The sequence below is a fragment of the Eleutherodactylus coqui genome, chromosome 1 (assembly GCF_035609145.1).
Source record: "Eleutherodactylus coqui strain aEleCoq1 chromosome 1, aEleCoq1.hap1, whole genome shotgun sequence".
Lineage (NCBI taxonomy): Eukaryota > Metazoa > Chordata > Amphibia > Anura > Eleutherodactylidae > Eleutherodactylus > Eleutherodactylus coqui.
The window spans coordinates 185,172,944-185,194,221 of record NC_089837.1 but is presented as its reverse complement, the minus strand read 5'-3'; the positions used below and the strand labels follow the sequence as shown (position 1 = coordinate 185,194,221).

Genomic DNA, 21,278 nt, shown 5'->3' with positions numbered 1-21,278 from the left:
CATGCAGTTTTACTTTTATTGACCAATCTCCAAGTGGTGGATTATCACTCAGTTGGAAAATATTTGAAACAACTCCTAACTCAGCTTTTTCTTCCAGCCATTGCTCTATTAAGTTTCCACGTGGATCCTTGAAAAAAGAATAAGATAAACATTACTAGGAATGTGGCTATTATAGGTTAGGCTAGGTTCACACCATGTCTGTGGATTATGGCCAGTAGCTGCACTGTTTTATCCAGTCAATGGAGTCCATCAGGCATTGATTCTGTCTTTCATGCAATGGATCTGGCACTGCAATTATTTTTAGCATTCTATTCCTATAATGGGACTTTTTAATTTTCCATTTATATAGCTGCATAAGCCTTGTTTTCCTCAGGACAAGTTGTACCTTGTATTTCGGGGTGCATACAGTGCCTTGCAAAAGTATTCAAAATGCCCCACCGCTCTTTTCCCTGTTTTAATGCATTACAACCTGGAATTAAATGGATTTTAATTTAGATGTTACAATATAGTCTAAACTGTTAGGGCTCCCACCCACTAGCGTTTTTTTACTGCGAAATTCGCAGCGTTTTTTTTTTTCTGCAGGGGTCTTTGGGCTATGGGAGTTGTAAAGCTAAAATCGCGATTGCGCAAAATCGCGATTTCACGGTAAATCGCGATTTTGCGCGATCGCGATTTTAGCTTTACAAGTCCCATAGACCCCCTGTAGAAAAAAAAAACGTGCAAAATTTCGCAGTGAAAAAAAACGCTAGTGGGTGGGAGCCCTTACAGTGGAATGAAAAAAATCCTGCTTAAAAAATAAATAAAAGCTGAAAGGTTGTGAGTACGTATGCATTCACTTAATTTTCTGTGAAACCATTAAGTAAGGTGTGGTTATACAAATTATTTTAAGAAGTCACATAATTAGTCTTCCTGTCACAGCAGAAGGCACTTGAGGTGTCATCAGTCGGAAATCCTTCAGTGGGTTTAGTGCAATAAAGTATATATTATCAGCGCTCCAGATATGGAAAAGAGAATACTGGTGAAGGTTTATTATATGGAAATCCACAAAAGAGTGTCTGGTGTGGGGTCTGTCATAAGACTGAACTCCACACCAAAGGGTCCACTAATCAGATCAAGAGAAGAGCAGGAAAAAGAAATCCTGGATATTTAGCCTCAGCAATCAGCAGTGCAAAAACAAGGAAAAAGGCTCAACTCCTTTGGACCCTACGTGATGACAGAATAGGGGGAATGTCATCATAATGGAGCGTCCAACGTCATCAAGCGTTCCACATTCATTCCACAGTGGACATAGTCCCCGATACTGGATACTCATGTGGTACTTCTAATATATATGTAAGTATGATTATTAGAGATGAGCGAGCACCAAAATGCTCGGGTGCTCGTTACTCGAGACGAACTTTTCGCGATGCTCGAGGGTTCGTTTCGAATAACGAACCCCATTGAAGTCAATGGGCGACCCGAGCATTTTTGTATATCGCCGACGCTCGCTAAGGTTTTCGTTTGTGAAAATCTGGGCAATTCAAGAAAGTGATGGGAACGACACCGCAACGGATAGGGCAGGCGAGGGGCTACATGTTGGGCTGCATCTCAAGTTCACAGGTCCCACTATTAAGCCACAATAGCGGCAAGAGTGCCCCCCCCCCCTCCCAACAACTTTTACTTCTGAAAAGCCCTCATTAGCAATGCATAACTTTGCTAAGCACCACACTACCTCCAACAAAGCACAATCACTGCCTGCATGACACTCCGCTGCCACTTCTCCTGGGTAACATGCTGCCCACCCCCCCCCCCCCCCCCCCACGACCCAGTGTCCGCAGCGCACACCAAACTGTCCCTGCCCAGCCTTCAGCTGCCCTCATGCCACGCCACCCTCATGTCTATTTATAAGTGCGTCTGCCAGAGGAACCGCAGGCACACACTGCAGAGGGTTGGCACGGCTAGGCAGCGACCCTCTTTAAAAGGGGCGGGGCGATAGCCCACAATGCTGTACAGAAGCAATGAGAAATATAATCCTGTGCCACCGCCATCAGGAGCTGCACACGTGGGCATAGCAATGGGGAACCTATGTGCCACACACTATTCATTCTGTCAAGGTGTCTGCATGCCCCAGTCAGACCGCGGTTTTTTATAAATAGTCACAGGCAGGTACAACTCCGCAATGGGAATTCCGTGTGCACCCACAGCATGGGTGGCTCCCTGGAACCCACCGGCGGTACATAAATGTATCCCATTGCATTGCCCATCACAGCTGAGGTAGTGTCGTGCTTAATGCAGGTGGGCTTCGGCCCACACTGCATGCCCCAGTCAGACCGGGGTTCTTTAGAAGTGGACACATGCAGTTACAACTCCCTGTGGACCGATGGCATGGGTGGCTCCCTGGAACCCACCGGCGGTACATAAATATATCCCATTGCAGTGCCCAACACAGCTGATGTAATGTCGTGCTTAATGCAGGTGGGCTTCGGCCCACACTGCATGCCCCAGTCAGACCGGGGTTCTTTAGAAGTGGACACATGCAGTTACAACTCCCTGTGGACCCACAGCATGGGTGGGTGCCAGGAAGCCACCGGCGGTACATTAATATATCCCATTGCATTGCCCATCACAGCTGAGGTAATGTCATGTTTAATGCAGGTGGGCTTCGGCCCACACTGCATGCCCCAGTCAGACCGGGGTTCTTTAGAAGTGGACACATGCAGTTACAACTCCCTGTGGACCGACGGCATGGGTGGCTCCCTGGAACCCACCGGCGGTACATAAATATATCCCATTGCAGTGCCCAACTAAGCTGATGTAATGTTGTGCTTAATGCAGGTGGGCTGCGGCCCACACTGCATGCCCCATTCAGACCGGGGTTCTTTAGAAGTGGACACATGCAGTTACAACTCCCTGTGGACCCACAGAATGGGTGGGTGCCAGGAAGCCACCGGCGGTACATTAATATATCCCATTGCAGTGCCCAACACAGCTGATGTTACGTCAGCTGTAATGCAGGTGGGCAAAAGATTAGTTGGATTACACTGTAGGCGAGGGCCCCCAAAAATTGGTGTACCAACAGTACTAATGTACCTGAGAAAAATTGCCCATGCCCAACCAAGAGGGCAGGTGAAACCCATTAATCGCTTTGGTTAATGTGGCTTAATTGGTAACTAGGCCTGGAGGCAGCCCAGTAAAAATAAAAATTGGTTGAGGTGAAAGTTTCAACGCTTTAATGAGCATTGAAACGTATAAAAATTGTTTAGAAAAATTATATGACTGAGCCTTGTGGGCCTAAGAAAAATTGCCCGTTCGGCGTGATTATGTGAGGTTTCAGGAGGAGGAGCAGGCGGAGGAGGAGGAATATTATACACAGATAACTGAAGCAAAAAGGTCCCCGTTTTGGATGGTGATAGAGAACGATGCTTCCATCCGCGGGTGCAGCCTACGTATTGTTTAGGTATCACTGCTGTCCGCTGGTGGAGAAGAGAAGTCTGGGGAAATCCAGGCTTTGTTCATCTTGATAAGTGTAAGCCTGCCGGCACTGTCGGTTGACAGGCGGGTACGCTTATCCGTGATGATTCCCCCAGCCACACTAAACACACTCTCTGACAAGACGCTAGCCGCAGGACAAGCAAGCACCTCCAGGGCATACAGCGCGAGTTCAGGCCACGTGTCCAGCTTCGACACCCAGTAGTTGTAGGGGGCAGAGGCGTCACCGAGGACGGTCGTGCGATCGGCTACGTACTCCCTCACCATCCTTTTACAGTGCTCCCGCCAACTCAGCCTTGACTGGGGACCGGTGACACAGTCTTGCTGGGGAGCCATAAAGCTGGCAAAGGCCTTGGATAATGTTCCCCTGCCTGCGCTGTACATGCGGCCTGATCTCTGCGCCTCCCTTGCTACCTGGGCCGCGGAAATGCGCCTTCGGCCACTAGCGCTGTCGGATGGGAAGTTTACCATCAGTTTGTCCACCAGCGCCCTGTGGTATAGCATCATTCTTGAACCCCTTTCCTCTTCGGCAATGAGAGTGGAAAGGCTCTCCTCATACCGTGGGTCGAGCAGTGTGTACACCCAGTAATCCGTAGTGGCCAGAATGCGTGTAACGCGAGGGTCACGAGAAAGGCGTCCTAACATGAAGTCAGCCATGTGTGCCAGGGTACCTGTACGGAACACATGGCTGTCCTCACTCAGAAGATCACTTTCAGGATCCTCCTCCTCCTCCTCCTCCTCCTCATGCTCCTCTGGCCATACACGCTGAAAGGATGACAGGCAAGCTGCATCTGTACCCTCAGCAGTGGGCCAAGCTGTCTCTTCCCCCTCCTCCTTATGCTCCTCCCCCTCCTCCTCCTCCTCCTCCTCCTCCTCTGGCCATACACGCTGAAAGGATGACAGGCAAGCAGCATCTGTCCCCTCAGCAGTGGGCCAAGCTGTCTCTTCCCCCTCCTCCTCATGCTCCTCCCCCTCCTCCTCAACGCGCTGAGATATAGACATGAGGGTGCTCTGACTATCCAGCGACATACTGTCTTCCCCCGCCTCCGTTTCCGATTCCAAAGCGTCTGCCTTTATGCTTTGCAGGGAACTTCTCAAGAGGCATAGCAGAGGAATGGTGACGCTAATGATTGCAGCATCCCCGCTCAGCATCTGGGTAGACTCCTCAAAGTTTCCAAGGACCTGGCAGATGGCTGCCAACCAGGCCCACTCTTCTGTAAATAATTGAGGAGGCTGACTCCCACTGCGCCGCCCATGTTGGACTTGGTATTCCGCAATAGCTCTACGCTGCTCATAGAGCCTGGCCAACATGTGGAGCGTAGAGTTCCACTGTGTGGGCACGTCGCACAGCAGTCGGTGCACTGGCAGATTAAACCGATGTTGCAGTGTCCGCAGGGTGGCAGCGTGTGTGTGGGACTTGCGGAAATGTGCGCAGAGCTGGCACACCTTTCCAAGCAGGTATGACAAGTGTGGGTAGCTTTTCAGAAAGCGCTGAACCACCAAATTAAACACATGGGCCAGGCATGGCACGTGCGTGAGGCTGCCGAGCTGCAGAGCCGCCACCAGGTTACGGCCGTTGTCACACACGACCATGCCCGGTTGGAGGCTCAGCGGCGCAAGCCAGCGGTCGGTCTGCTCTGTCAGACCCTGCAGCAGTTCGTGGGCCGTGTGCCTCTTATCTCCTAAGCTGAGTAGCTTCAGCACGGCCTGCTGACGCTTGCCCACCGCTGAGCTGCCATGCCGCGCGACACCGACTGCTGGCGACGTGCTGCTGCTGACACATCTTGATTGCGAGACAGAGGTTGCGTAGGAGGAGGAGGAGGAGGAAGGTGCTTTAGTGGAGGAAGCAGATACCACCCCCGAGCTGGGGCACGCAATTCGGGGGGTGGGTAGGACGTGAGCGGTCCCAGGCTCTGACTCTGTCCCAGCCTCCACTAAATTCACCCAATGTGCCGTCAGGGAGATATAGTGGCCCTGCCCGCCTGTGCTTGTCCATGTGTCTGTAGTTAAGTGGACCTTGGCAGTAACCGCGTTGGTGAGAGCGCGTACAATGTTGCGGGAGACGTGGTCGTGCAGGCCTGGGACGGCACATCGGGAAAAGTAGTGGCGACTAGGAACTGAGTAGCACTGGGCCGCCGCCACCATCATGCTTTTGAAAGCCTCCGTTTCCACAAGCCTATAAGGCAGCATCTCCAGGCTGATCAATTTGGCAATGTGCACGTTTAACGCTTGAGCGTGCGGGTGCGTGGCGGTGTACTTGCGCTCGCGCTCAAACAGTGGCGCTAGCGACGTCTGGACGCTGCGCTGAGAGACATTGCTGGATGGGGCCGAGGACAGCCGAGGTGAGGGTGTGGGTGCAGGCCAGGAGACGGTAGTGCCTGTGCCCTGAGAGGGGTGTTGGATCTCAGTGGCAGGTTGGGGCACAGGGGGAGAGGCAGTGGTGCAAACCGGAGGCGGTGAACGGCCTTCGTCCCACCTTGTGGGGTGCTTGGCCATCATATGCCTGCGCATGCTGGTGGTGGTGCCTCCCCAGCTGATCTTGGCGTGACAAAGGTTGCACACCACTGTTCGTCGGTCGTCAGGCGTCTCTGTGAAAAACTGCCACACTGTAGAGCACCTTGACCTCTGCAGGGTGGCATGGCGCGAGGGGGCGCTTTGGGAAACAGTTGGTGGATTATTCGGTCTGGCCCTGCCTCTACCCCTGGCCACCGCACTGGCTCGACCTGTGCCCACACCCTGACTTGGGCCTCCGCGTCCTCGGCCGCGTCCACGTCCTCTAGGCCTACCCCTACCCCTCAGCATGCTGTATTACCAGTAATGCAGAAACAGAACGCTGTAATTAAATGTGCCGCTTATTGGCCTGTGGTTGGAGGCTGACTTTGCTTACGGAACGCCAGGAAATAATTTGGCGCAAGCCTGCTGTAACACTTAGCCGGCTGCGTATGATTTTGCAGAACTACTACACCCAGCACAGACAGACCCAGAACACTGAGCACAGTCACAGGCAGGCCAAATAGATTTTTTGCCCCAAATTTTTTTGCAAAGGCCCACTGCCTATATTCAATCAATAATATGTCTTCTGTCCCTGCCTAAGCACTTCTGTCCCTGGAGTATGTCACAGAACTGCAGAGTGTTGCACTGTGAACTGCAACACAGCGGTGATTTCAGAGCCCAGACAGAGCCAGGAAATAATTTGGCGCAAGCCTGCTGTAACACTTAGCTGGCTGCGTATGATTTTGTAGAACTACTACACCCAGCACAGACAGACCCAGAACACTGAGCACAGTCACAGGCAGGCCAAATAGATTTTTTCCCACAAATTTTTTTGCAAAGGCCCACTGCCTATATTCAATCAATAATATGTCTTCTGTCCCTGCCTAAGCACTTCTGTCCCTGGAGTATGTCACAGAACTGCAGAGTGTTGCACTGTGAACTGCAACACAGCGGTGATTTCAGAGCCCAGACAGAGCCAGGAAATAATTTGGCGCAAGCCTGCTGTAACACTTAGATGGCTGCGTATGATTTTGTAGAACTACCACACCCAGCACAGACAGACCCAGAACACTGAGCACAGTCACAGGCAGGCCAAATAGATTTTTTCCCACAATTTTTTTAGCAAAGGCCCACTGCCTATATTCAATCAATAATATGTCTTCTGTCCCTGCCTAAGCACTTCTGGCCCTGGAGTATTACTGCAGGGCGCAATGCTCTGCACGGCCCATATACCAAAAAAAAAAAAAGTGCAACACTGCAAAAAGCAGCCTCCACAGTACTGCACAAAGTTAGATGTGGCCCTAAGAAGGACCGTTGGGGTTCTTGAAGCCTAAAATACTCCTAACGCTCTCCCTATAGCAGCTCCAACAAGATAGCACTGTCCCTGATCTCTGTCAGAATGCATCTGTGGCGAGCCGCGGGAGGGGCCGATTTTTATACTCGGGTGACACCTGATCTCGCCAGCCACTCACTGCAGGGGGGTGGTATAGGGCTTGAACGTCGCAGGGGGAAGTTGTAATGCCTTCTCTGTCTTTCAATTGGCCAGAAAAGCGCGCTAACGTCTCAGAGATGAAAGTGAAAGTAACCCGAACATCGCGTGGTACTCGTTACGAGTAACGAGCATCTCGAACACGCTAATACTTGAACGAGTATCAAGCTCGGACGAGTACGTTCGCTCATCTCTAATGATTATGTATTATGGTTAGGCTTGAGAAAGGGGTGTGCAGATTCCAAAACGCGTTGCCCGTTACTACTGTTTGTTATGTTGAATGCTGATCGTTTGAAAACCGATTAAATAAAGAAACTTGAAAAGAAATATTGCGGTTTCTACATTGTCTAAACAAACCTGGAACAGGGGGAGATGGCTGATCCCAGATCCCCCTAGTGAAGTTACTTCGACTTTGCTTAAGATTCTACCCATAGGTGGCTAAGTAGCACAAAGGGGTTGAGCCTTTCTCTTTGTTTTTACACATCAGTGGGTTTAGTGTGTAATGTCATTATCAAAAAACATCAAAAGAGCTTAAATCTTTCTATAAACATACTCAATATTAAACGGCACAAAGGGACCACTAATGCTATGTTCTCATATAGAGGTATTATTACTTTTCTGGGGCACGAAGTGGGCCAGCTGTGAGCTTGACCATGACCCTGTGTATGGCTGCGTAATTGTTTTGTATCCGTGACCCTGTATACAGCTGCGTAATTGCATTGCATATGACCACATACTCACGCAGGCGGTCATGCACAGTACACTTTTTTGGGGGCTTATAATTCCCACGCCATCGCTTAGCAATACCAAGGGTACCTACAGCCCATACGCAATGTAATTGCGTATGGGCTGCAGGTATATCCGCGACCATATAGCCCAATGAACTCTATGTCGCGAATATCCGCGGTAAAATAGAACATGCTGCATTCTATTTTCCGAGAGCGGATTACGCAATTCTGACCCGCTAATGTGAGTGGAACTGCGTCATCTAATGTATTTGATTGAACAGCATATTACTGCGTGGAATCCGCAAGACTGATCTAAAACTGAACTTTTTGGCCTTTCCAAACAGAGGAGTAGCAAAAGTATTACAGATAAGTGCTATATGAAGCAAACATACGTGAGTGAGTTAAAGAGTGCATATTGCTGTACAAAATGTGAGCATGTTGCACATTTAAAAACCCAGATCCTGGATCGAAATGTGCCGCTTACAACACTGAGATCTATTAGCAACCTGGAAAGGAATTTGCTGCTCACTGAGCAGACAATTACTGGGGTCGATGTGGGGGTGGATGGTAGTTTGGGAGAGCAGGATAACCAGACAGCTAGCTGGGTGACACTTAAAAGGAGGAAGAGAACAGGACTAAAAACTGACAGTGGAGAAGGAGCAACACTCCAGGCTAAAGCATGTAGGATGTGACCAAAGGTGTGGAAAACATCTCCTTTTTTTGATTAAATTACGTTATCAGTAGAGATGAGCGAACACCAAAATGTTCGGGTGTTCGTTATTCGGAATGAACTTCCCGTGATGCTCGAGGGTTCGTTTCGAACAACGAACCCCATTGAAGTCAATGGGCGACCCGAGCATTTTTGTATTTCGCCGATGCTCGCTAAGGTTTTCATGTGTGAAAATCTGGGCAATTCAGGAAAGTGATGGGAATGACACAGTGACGGATAGGGCAGGCGAGGGGCTACATGTTGGGCTGCATCTCAAGTTCACAGGTCCCACTATTAAGCCACAATAGCGGCAAGAGTGCCCCCCCCCCCACTGTCAGCATAAAGATCGTTCTCCTCTGCCACAGCTGTAACAGCTGTAGCAGAGAAGAACGATGTTTGCCCATTGAATTCAATGGAGCCAGCAAAACAACAGGTTCCACTGAATGCAATGGGCTGCCCGCGATCGCAGGATGAATGGTCGGAAAGGGGTTAAATATATAACCCCTTTCCTGCAATTCATCCAGAAATGTGTTACACTAAAAATATATACCGGCGTATAAGGCGACGGGGCGTATAAGACGACCCCCCAACTGTCACCTTATACGCCGGTAATACAGTGGAGCAAAGAATAAAAAGCATTACTCACTTTTTCAGATGATCTGCGGCGCTCCTGCAGGCTGTCGCTCCCTCCTAATCCACGGCAGAGTATTCCTTTCTGCACGAAAGGCTTGAAATCCCCGCCTCCAGAAACACAGCCAATCACAGCCAATGACAATGATGTCATTGAATGGCTGTGATTGGCTTGAAATCCCCGCCTCCAGAAACACAGCCAATCACAGCCATTCAATGACATCATTGTCATTGGCTGTGATTGGCTGAAGGCACATGTGTTTCTGGAGGCAGGGATTTAAAGCCTTTCGTGGAGAAAGGAATAGTCTGCCGGGAACCAGGAAGGAGCGACAGCCTGCAGGAGCGCCGCAGATCATCTGAAAAAGTGAGTAATGATTTTTATTCTTTGCTCCACTGTATTACCGGCGTATAAGGTGACAGTTGGGGGGTCGCCTTATACGCCGGTATATATTTTTAGTGTAACACATTTCTGGATGAATTGCAGGAAAGGGGTTATATATTTAACCCCTTTCCGACCATTCATCCTGCGATCGCCGGCAGCCCATTGCATTCAGTGGAACATGCTGTATTGCTGGCTCCATTGAATTCAATGGGCAAACATCGTTCTTCTCTGCTACAGCTGTTACAGCTGTGCCAGAGAAGAAGGATTTCTCTTCTATATGTTCTCAATGGGGTCAGCGCTGCTGCCGCCGGCCCCATTGAGCGCATATAGAGAAGATTTATGGCCCTAAGAAGGACCGTTGGGGTTCTTGACACCTAAAATACTCCTAACACTCTCCCTATAGCAGCTCCAACACGATAGCGCTTTCCCTAAACTCATGTCAGAATGCATCCATAGCGAGCCGCGGGAGGGGCAGATTTCAATACTCGGGTGACACCTTATCTCCCCAGCCACTCACAGCAGGGGGGTGGTATAGGGCTTAAACGTTGTAGGGGGAAGTTGTAATGCCTTCCCTGTCTTTATATTGGCCAAAAAAAAGCGCTAACGTCTCAGGGAAGAAAGTTAAATTAACCAGAACACCGCATGGTGTTCGTTACGAATAACGAACATCCCAAACACCCTAATATTCGCACGAATATCAAGCTCGGACGAACGCGTTCGCTCATCTCTAGTTATCAGCATATAAAAAAGGCATTTCGGGGATAAGACCTTCATCACTTCAGCTGGTGTTTAAAATATACAAGCAATTTGTGACCATAATATAATACAATACATTTCCACTTGTCTTTCAGAAGGGAGCTAAAAGAAAATAAACTGTAGGAACACAAAATTCGATCAGCTCAGAGATGCCCTTAACCTAACTGACTGGAATAATGTCCTCAAAAATAAGAGTACAGAAAATAAGTAGGAAATTTAAAAAAAAACATCTTAAATACTTACTGTGAGCGGTTCATATCTTACAGGAATAAAGGAATTAGAAATAAGAGTAAACCAATGTGGCTCAATAAAGATGTAAAGGGGGCAAAAAACAGCAGAAAGAACGTGTTTAAACTACTAAAACAAGAGGACAGTGAAGAAGCACTAAAAACCTATAGCGAAAAAATAAAATATAGAGAGACTCGTTGCCAAAAAGAGTAAAACTAACCCTAAAATGTTCTTCAGTCATATAAAAAGTATAAAAATTAATACTGAAAGTGTTGGCCCTTTAATAAATAATATGAGAAAAATTATAGAGTGTAATGAGGAGAAAACAAATCTATTAAATAGGTTTTTTTTCTAGTATATTCACAGAAAGAAAGGAAATATCAGATGAGATGCGGAGTGATAAAGTAAACTCTCCACAAAGACCCAGGAAGAAGTGCAGTGCCATTCTAAAAGGATTCTAAGGGAATGTGATAGACAGTTTCTTATATTTAAATACTTTATAGCGTTGGGGGTTTGTTTCAGTGGATTGGTACATAGCCAATGTGGTGACAATATTCAAAAAGGGGTCAAAAAGTAAATCTGGAAACTAGAGGCCAGTAAGCCTTACTTCTATTGTGGGTAAAATGTTTGAAAGGTTTCTAAGGGATGCTATCCTGGAATACCTCAAGGATAATAGCCATATAACTCTGTACCAGCATGGGTTTATGATAGACAGCTTTTGCCCAACTAATCTGATCAGCTTTTACGAAGAAGTACATTCTAGACTGTACCGGGAAGAGTCATTGGATCTTGTAAATCTGGACTTTTCCAAAGCGTTTGATACTGTGCTGCATAAAAGGTTGGTATATAACATGAAAATGCTTGGTCTGGGCAAGAATGTGTGTAAGTGGGTAGGTAACTGGCTTAATGATAAAAAGCAGAGGGTGGTTATTAATGTTACATACTATGATTGGGTCACTTTTACTAGTGGGGTAACACAGGTGTCAGTAGTGGGCCCTATTCTTTTTTTAACACTAAGTGGGAAACCACTGGGCAAAATTTACATGGAAAAGGACTTGGGTATTTTAGGTAACTGTAAGCTGGAGCAACCAGTGTTCAGCAGCTGCTGCCAAGGCAAATAGGATTATGGGGCGCATTAAAAGAGGTAGAGGGTCACATGACCAGAACATTGTTCTTCCTCTTTACAAGTCACTGGTCAAACTTAAATGGAATGGGCGGACTACAATACCCAAAGAGATTATCAAAATTGGGGTTATTTAGTTTAGAAAAAAGATGTCTGGGGGGTAACTATATATAAATATATCAGAGACCAATACAAAGATCTCTCCCATGATCTATTTATACCTAGCACTGTGACTGTAACAAGGGGGCATCCTCTTCATCTAGAGGAAATAAGGTTTCTACACCAATATAGAAGGGGGTTCTTTACTGTAAGAGCAGTGAGACCATGGAACTCTCTGCCTGAGGATGTAGTGATGGCAAATTCAATAGAAGAGTTTAAGAGGGGCCTGGATGCCTTTCTCAAGCATTACAGTATTATATGTTATAATCTCCGATTACGTCAGAAGGGTTGTTGATCCAAGGATTATTCTGATTTCCAGATTTGGAGCCAAGAAGGATTTTTTTTCCCTTAAATGAGGAAAATTGGTTTCTACCTCAATGGGATTTTTGCCTTCTCTGGATCAACATTTGGGGGTAATAGACTGAACTTTAAGGACATATGTATTTTTTTCAGATTAACATACTATGTTACTATAATAAAAACTATTTGTACAGCGAACCAACACTTCCCATTACCCCAAAGATGGTAGATATGGTTGTCATCTGCAGGGACTGAACAACTGGTCAGATTTGAAGGAAAGATGATAGCATTAAATACAGGTCTATTCTTGAGGAAGACCTGTTTTAGTCTGTCAAATATTTGAGACTGGGATGGCGGCTCACCTTCCAGAAGGACAATGACCCTAAATATACTGATAAAGTTGCAGAGGAGTGGTATAAAGGGAAACATTTACATATCTCAGACTGGCCTAGTCAAAGGTGGACATCAATCCAATTAAGAATCTGTATTATGACTTGAAGACTTGTGTACACCAATATAACTCATTTGACTTAAAGTAGTTGAAGCAGTTTTGCCTGGAAGAAAGGGCCACAATCCCAGTGTCTAGATGTGCTAAACTAATAGAGACATATCCCAAGAGACCTGCATCTGTAAAGCAAAGTAAAGATTTAAAGAAGTTTGTTAAAGTTATTGGGGTACTAGGATGTCCTCTAAACTGCATACTAAGGAAAGTAATCTGCAATAAAAGCAAGAACTAATAAAGATCTACAAGCCCAATAAAAGCTCTACCATCTGCAGGGTTTGGAATTTTTATCTATAATTTTCATAATTTCAAGAGCATACATTTCACTTCTGTCCTCAATCTAACACTGGCTCACAGGTACACTGGCTAGGCCAGATTAATATTTACCCATGATGTTCATTTATGCCATGGTTTAGGGGAGGGTCAACAATTCAAATCACAATAATGTATTCACTTTTCTTCTTCCATGTAGACATTCTTTTATCTCAGTTTTTTACTTTATGGTGGTCAACAGGTCATTCAATTTTCAGAGGAGCTATACTTTACTGAAAACTCTAAATTCATATTTTCGTTCTTGCATTAGTGTAAATAAAATGTGCCAACTTACCCTAATATGTATATCAATCATAGAAGTGTAAGGTTTCAAATCTGATGAAAAGGTCAAAATCCTTATCTTCACTTCTTGACCCGGCTTGTAAAAGATGCTATTTGTCTCAATAAAGACAGAAAAACTCTTGGATTTGAATTCAACTGATGTTGTATTGAAAAAGATCATCTTATCCTCAGAAAATCCTTTAACCTGAAGTTCATAATTTCCATAGATACTAGTGAGGGGAAGCTGAAAGGACATGAAGCAAAGTTTGTCATCTTTTAACATGTGTTTGTTATTTTTATGAACAATATATACGTAAAAGTAATACAAAGTAATGTATGTATTGCAATTCAAGATTATTTCTATGAGAGCTATACTTTCTATTGCACTTCTGGCTCTAACCCTGATGCAGATGGAGCTGTCAACATCAGGCCCATTGCAGTGAGTGTAGGGGCCAAGATCAGCTGATCCCTGGGGACCTGTGAGGAGGACCCTTGTTGATCAACTATGGATAAACTATCCTGAGGATAGGACATCAATACTGCAAGAATTTAAATGCTAGTATTACCCCTTTAACACTTTAGGGACACTGCCTAGTTTGGCACTTAATGACAAGATGCCTTTTTGTATTTTTTTTTCTCCATAATTCAAATTCCATATCTTTTTTACTTGGTGGAGCTGGATATATATCGGCTTTTCTGTTTCAAATCCCTACTATTTTTAAGACCTCTGTTTGCTTTTAATAAATCTATGAGAATATTCTTGTTGGGGGGACTATTCAAACTCCGCACTATTGCGAATTCCTGCTGTATGATAGTTCTTGCCCTATCTTTCTGGCACATAGGAAAACTACGTGTGAAAGAGGTAGGGCAAGTCCTATCTTTTGTTGCGCATAGTATTAACGTACCATTGGAATCAATGATTTTGTTTCATTTCGTTATGGGGCCGTGATTTTCATGGCCCCATAACAGGACTAAAACACACCCATGAGTTTTAGCCCTAAGGCCTCATGTCCACGGGGAAAATCAGGCCCGCTACGGATTCTCCATAGAGAATCCGTAGCGGGTCCCTCCTGCCCCGCGGACATGAGGCATAAAAATAAGAGTTAACTCACCTCTCGCCCGCTCCGGATCTTCCCTTTGCCGTGGCTTCATCTTCTCTCCGTCGCGGCCGGATCTTCTTTCTTCGACTCGGCAGATGCGCAGGGCACGTCGGTTGCGTGCCCCGCGCATGTGCCGGCCCGAAGAAAAAAGATCCGGCCGCGACAGAGAGAAGATGAAGCCGCGGCGAAGGGAAGATCCGGAGCAGGTGAGTAAATTCTGATTTTTGTCTCCCGCGGATCCGGACGGCTTCCATAGGCTTCAATAGAAGCCCGCGGGAGCTGTCCCCGCGGGAGACCCGCACGAAAATGGAGCATGGTCCAGATTTTTTCATGCTCCATTTTTTTTTAAAATCACTTTTATTGACCATCCGCGGGTATTTATCTACCCGCGGGTGGTCAATGCATCCCTATGGGATGCGGATCCGCGGGCAGGAGAAGAGTTAAAATCCGCTGCGGATTTTAATTCTTCTTTTGCCAGTGGACATGAGGCCTAAGGCTTAATAGAATAGCAGCACAAATCTCTCTTCTGTGCTGACAGTTTGCTATATTGTATCGATGTAGAAAAAATTTATCAGTCTGGACTCCAGGCTTTTTAGCTCACAAAGGATTGCCTAGACTAAATACAATTGCATCAACCTCTCAGTTGTAAACTAGACTAGGTCTGTACAGGTGAAGAACTGAAACATAAAGAACAGTACTGTAAATTTGAAGATTATTTCACATTTCATTATATAGTAACTCAACTTTATGTACATAAGCTGGAAAACAGCTTTAATATCTGTTAATAATTAACAATTTCATATAAATGTATAATAAAACTCAGATAGGAAATGATAGATACTCAAACAATACTGTAGATTACATATAGGTAATCCACAAAAGAATCGCCAAAAAGATTCTGCTTAAATATTATACAGGTCTATGGAAAATGTAAATGCCATAGAAAGTAACTGACGATAAATAATGTGAAGAAACCAATTGATTAATTTTCCATACACTGAAGAAATAACCAGATTGTAAGTACTTACGTGTGGGAGAATTAATGTTCCAACAGTTCCTATAAAAAATATAGACATATTACAAAAGCAGTAGTGAGCAGACTGGAAATGTGGTAGAGCTGAGTTTGTCATTTGCCATGATATATTGTGAAACTGAAATTTTTCGTGGTTTTCTAAAAACCTCCTCAAAAACCTACTGAGTGTCTGTTTAAGCATTTTTCTCGGAGTTTAATAACAATTATATAGGGAGGAAAAGTAAAGAATTAACAAATAAACCATACTCACCTCTCTTGTGATCCCTGCAGCTCTGATCCCGGTAGTAGCTGAAGCAGCCATGTGCCATTCATTGTGCAAATGACCATTCAGCCAATCACAGGCTTCAGCAGGGATTCTGCCATGAACGGCACTTGAATGTTGGAGCTTGTGAACATCTAAGAGAACAAGTGCACAAAGAACGACATGTAGCCGACTCATCTCTCTCCCAGATTGGAGTGGTGGGTACCAGGGCTTCTGCACTGGACTGGAGGACCATAAGAGAAGTGAGGATTTCTTATTTTTCTATTTTCAGCCTTTCTGTGATTATAATTTTTGAAAACCTCTGTAAGGCTGCATACACACATAGCATTTTATGATGTAGCTTTCAACCACAATTTAAAAAAAAAAAAAAAAAAAATCACATAAAAAAATGCATTCGGTTATCAAAAACCACATACATTTTTAAAAAATGTATTGCTAAAAACCACGTGTATTGGATTGCAGTTTAAAGAAAAAAAAAACTGCTGTGTGTGAACACAGCCTAAGATTTCACAGTGTACAAAAGCAGTTCACCTAAGGGCACGAGCTTATCTGTGTGGGCAAAATTTGTGCGCACAATATGCAGAGAATAGAACCCATTGATTTCAATGGGTTCATTCAAATTACCCTTTTTAGCGCACACATTTTGCATGCACGAAAAATAATGCAGCATGCTCTACATTTGTGCACCAAAGGTCCCCATAGAAGTCTATAGGGTACAAAATACACAACAGTAGAAGGGTGTTACAGCTGGCCTTTATTTGGCTTTAATTAACTATTCTATTTCACGGAAAGGGAATATCACACACGTGTGAATTGGCATTTTGTTTAGCAAAATATTTATTGGTTTTATGATGTTCAAAACATTTCAATCAAGAATTACAACATTACATTCATGTGTAAAGTCCAGCAGCAAGTAGATTGAACAGATAAATCAGGAGATACATTGCCAGATGTAATTTCTAATGAACATACAAGGTAAAATAAAAGTAAAATAATGGTACCATGACAACCAAGTTTTTTCGTACAACCCTTCCGGATCCATAAGAATAGCTGTCAGCTTCTCATTGACCATGATCCAAGATATTTTAGTTTTCACAAAGTCAATACTAACTAAGGTTTTCCTCCCGGAGTGGGCAACTGCGATCCGCGCAGCTAGGAAGCAATAGGATATCTATTTGTGTGTGTATTTGGGGATGTTAGGAATTTGTTTATGCAGTAGTGCTTCCCAGGGAGATTTTTGTAATGACAGGTTTGTAATGGAGAATATTAGAGTATATACCTGGATCCAGAACCTTAGAAGCCTGGGGCAATTCCACCAAATGTGTAGGAAGGAACCTTCCCCTCCATATCCTCTGAAGCATAAGCCTGATGTCCCCGTGAACATGCTAGCTAATCGTCTTGGAACCATATACCATTGCATTAAAAGTTTATAGCCCACCTCTGTTATTGCTACATTAATAGAAAGCTTTGGAGTTGAAATGGCTATTTTATACCAGTCCTAGATAGGCAAGTACTCGCCCAGCTCTTCTTCCCACCTCCTCATATATTGGAGTTTATCCGTGGGTGTTATAAAGTGGGAGTACAATTTGGGGATTTTCCTAGGCCACCTGGCATTAGTGTTGATAGGCTTTCAAAACTAATTAGTTCAGAAAGGTTTTGTCTATCCTCCACGAGTTGAATTGGCATTTTGAGTGCGAAAATTACATTACTATGCACTGACATACGCGTATCAGCCTGATTATTACCATCTCCAAACCTTGTTCATGTACAAATACGTATTTGCACATACACTCATCTGTTGAAGCCCTGATACTGAATCTTTCCCCATAAAACTATATATCAATCTGCTCAGCTCCTCCTGCTCTATAACATGAAGGCTGCTTTGCTGAAAGATTCCCTTTAAATATTTAACAACTGTATCTTAGGGTCCATTTAAGCACAGCGATTATCACTCAAAATTCACTCAAAAGACGTCTTTTGAGTGATAACTGTTGCATCTAAACGCACGGCCATCATGCACTGTTCATGCACTGTTCGTTCATCGCTCACTTCTAGCTGATATCTCAGCTGGCAGCACTGATAAGATTCTCTCAGCTGGTATCCCGCTGGCAGTTCTCAGCAGGACACCAGCTGACAGCGCGGAGAAGAAAGTACCTGTATACAGAAGACAGCGCTCCAGCTGTCTTCTGCATACCCCGCTCAGATTACTCAGTTGGATACCAGATGAGCGCTCCGAGAACACAGCAGCTCTATACAGAAGACAGTGGGAGCCTTTATTTACACACTAATAAGCTCTTAAGTAGCTAATTAGCTAAGTGAACGCTCAAAACTGTCACTGAAACTGCCGTTTGAGCGAATTTTGAGTGATCATCTTGCCATGTAAATGAACACAACGATTATCGCTCAAAAGATTGCTTTTGAGCGAATTTTGAGTGATAATCGTTGAGTCTAAATGGGCCTTAACTTACATATTTCTTAACTTAACATTTAAGAGACAACATAAAATGTTTCCCCACTTATATCTTTTAATAAAGTTATTTTCTTACCTTTTTGAAACACTCCTTCTCCTTTAAGCAGTGTAGCATTGTCCATTAGGACTTCAGCTTCAACCTTTACTACCGATGGACTACCGGATAGCAGATCAATTCCTATAACAACATTTTTTCCTGGGCGAATTTCTAAAGGAGTGGTCAGCAGAAACGTTGGCCTAATACAAAAACAGAGATACAAGAGGACAGAATGTTATTAGGTTCACTATTACAAGAGCAATAAACAGCCATCAATTTAGAAAATATACAGTCGCATTAGTACCAGGATGAGTCTTAAGAGCCATTTACATGGGATGAATATCACTTAAAATTAGTTTAAACAAGAAAAATTGAGCGATAATAATCGTGCAGTGTAAATGCAAAAAAAAATTGTTTATTATTCGTTCACTTCTTGTTATTGCTGACTTTCAGTCAGCATAACAAACATCACTGGATTGTGGGATTTTCCCTCAATGTAAATGCTCCCCACTTAGAAGCCAGCAAGAAACTGCTTGTCTAAGGGCTCCTTCCCACTAGCGATCGCGAAAAAAGGCAGCAAAATCAAGATTTTTGAGCGTCAGCGCTGCTTTTTCTAGCTTCCATTTATGATTTTCTCATGCATTTTTTGGCGCGATTTTGCCATGCTTTTTTCAGTGCAAAGGCCAATAGGACTTTCCAATGTTAAAACTGCATCTGATTACACGAAAATTGCAAGTTCGTGCTTTGGGATATGATAAAAAGGAGTATTCATAGGGAAACTTGGAAGATAAAAAACACAAAACGCAGAAAGATAGGGCATGCCGCATTTTTTTTCCTCGCAACATCACAAATCTGAAGGAAACCATTGAAAATCATTGGTTTCATAATTCTGCATTTTCACTTACTCTCACATTGCACAAAAATTGCACGATTCTATCGCCAGTCTGAAGGAAGCCTAAACGCTCTGCATGAGTGCTAATGACATTAGCGGTGACATTAGATAAAACTCTTTGAAACAGACGGCTGTGACAGTTTCTGTTAATAATCTGGTAATAATTGGTCATGTTCCACTGCAAAAATGACCTCTTAATCTGCTGAAATGTTGATCCACTGTTTTGGACTTTTTCGGTTTTAATTGGCCATTACCAAATGATCTGCAGACCACTGACGATTGCTCAGATTCCAAATAAACCTTCATATAAGTAACATTTTGTTCACATTGAACGTGGGATTTGCGGCAAATACCTGTTTGCAGAGGCTGCCATACAGCCTATGGTGGGATTGATTAACATAAGTGACCAAGATATGTTCATGCAGAGGTGTAACTTGAAGCCCTGGTACCGAATGCAAAATGTTTCAGACACCTACCTTATGTTACAGAGGGGGTTTGGGCCTCTCATGCATCATGGCCTCGATGAAACTGCTCCCCCTGCTCCCCGTATAGTCTATGCCACTGTGTTTATATTATATTTTCTTGAAATTTTGTTGATTTCTAATATCATTGCAAATTGTAAAATATCTAGACCCAGGCATATCAGGGATATCAACTAGTACTATGAAAATGATACTGATTTAAAGAAGACCTATCATGTCCATGCAACAGGGGTAACTCCCTTGGCTTTGATGGTTTCTGAAGTAACAAGCCACAGGGATTTAAACTGTGTAGTATTTTATATCCAGGTATGTGCAGACCTCTACAGGCCAAATGATGTTACTGCTATGCAGAATTTCGCTCAGTATATACTGTTGTTGCTGATTGGCTGCCGCTGTCCACATGGGGCGTGCAGTCATTGGAAGCACACGACTAATACATGGTATGAATACAACATGAGATGGGAGAGTTTGCCACTAGGAAGCATTGGTCCAAATGGGTTGCTGTATCAGGTCTTCCAGCACAGTATTGCATCATGGTTCGATGACTGTGGGATGTCTGGACAGTCCACCAATGGGGAAGCACCTTCAGAGTTAAAATCTGGAGCCAAAGCTGCACTCCACAAGAGTTTTGGTGTCAGCCGCATCCACGTTTCCAACCACTGCTCCTCCATTCTGTTGCACATTTATTGCTGTGAGTTGTTTATCAATAAAACAGTTTGTTTGGAGCATCAGCTATGAGTGTCTATGTTCAATGAATACCCTACGGGAGGCCGCTCTTGACCTGGTGCCAGCTCTGTGATAGTGTACCTTCTGTACATCCTGGACTCCAGGACCCAGAACAGCATGTTCCTGGCTTTAGTGAATTCTTCAGGGAAAAATTGGATTCTAGCTGCTATACCGCTCCCAGTGCCCAACTCTCAATGCTAGTCCAGTCCCTATTGCCAAGTGTCTCAGGTGCCTGCAGGCCCTCCAGCTAAAGACCTGCCTGTGGCCCCTCTGACATCCCAGGGGCACCTTTCATCGTCATGCTAGCATTTTGCAGCTGCGGCCTCGCTGACTCCAACAATGTCTCTATTTTCCTTCTACACCCTCCCATTCCCCTATACTTAGTTTTGGTGTGAATGTGTCGGCTGGGAAGTTCCCACTGCTCACTGTCAATCAAGCCTAACATGACACACTGACAGTGAGCAGTGAGAACCGCCCACTTGACACATTCACACTGAAACTAAGAAAAGCCTATATAGGGGGATGAAAGGAAGTAAAAAGAGAGACACTGACAGATGCTGCAAAGTTATACATGATAGGTCCTCTTTAAAGTGGTATTTCTGTGCATTCTGGGACAAGTTAGCCCCGGAGCTGTAACTATAGAGTGGCGTCTGTACTGAATGTTTGTACGCTGTGCTTGCATATATATCATGGAGATTGCTAAACTCCGTGACAT

At 44.7% G+C, this 21,278-nt stretch overlaps 1 protein-coding gene across 1 annotated transcript in view; it reads right to left on the bottom strand.

Moving 5' to 3' along the window:
• LOC136628571 (CD109 antigen-like) overlaps nucleotides 1–21,278 on the bottom strand; it is a 177,187-nt gene that overhangs the window by 140,611 nt on the left and 15,298 nt on the right. Inside the window, exons 3-6 of the mRNA XM_066604580.1 lie at nucleotides 18,503–18,663; nucleotides 15,690–15,718; nucleotides 13,575–13,805; nucleotides 2–127 (exon numbers count right to left, since the gene is read on the bottom strand). Coding sequence (XP_066460677.1) covers nucleotides 2–127; nucleotides 13,575–13,805; nucleotides 15,690–15,718; nucleotides 18,503–18,663 — 547 coding nt within the window. The remainder of the gene's footprint in view (nucleotide 1; nucleotides 128–13,574; nucleotides 13,806–15,689; nucleotides 15,719–18,502; nucleotides 18,664–21,278) is intronic.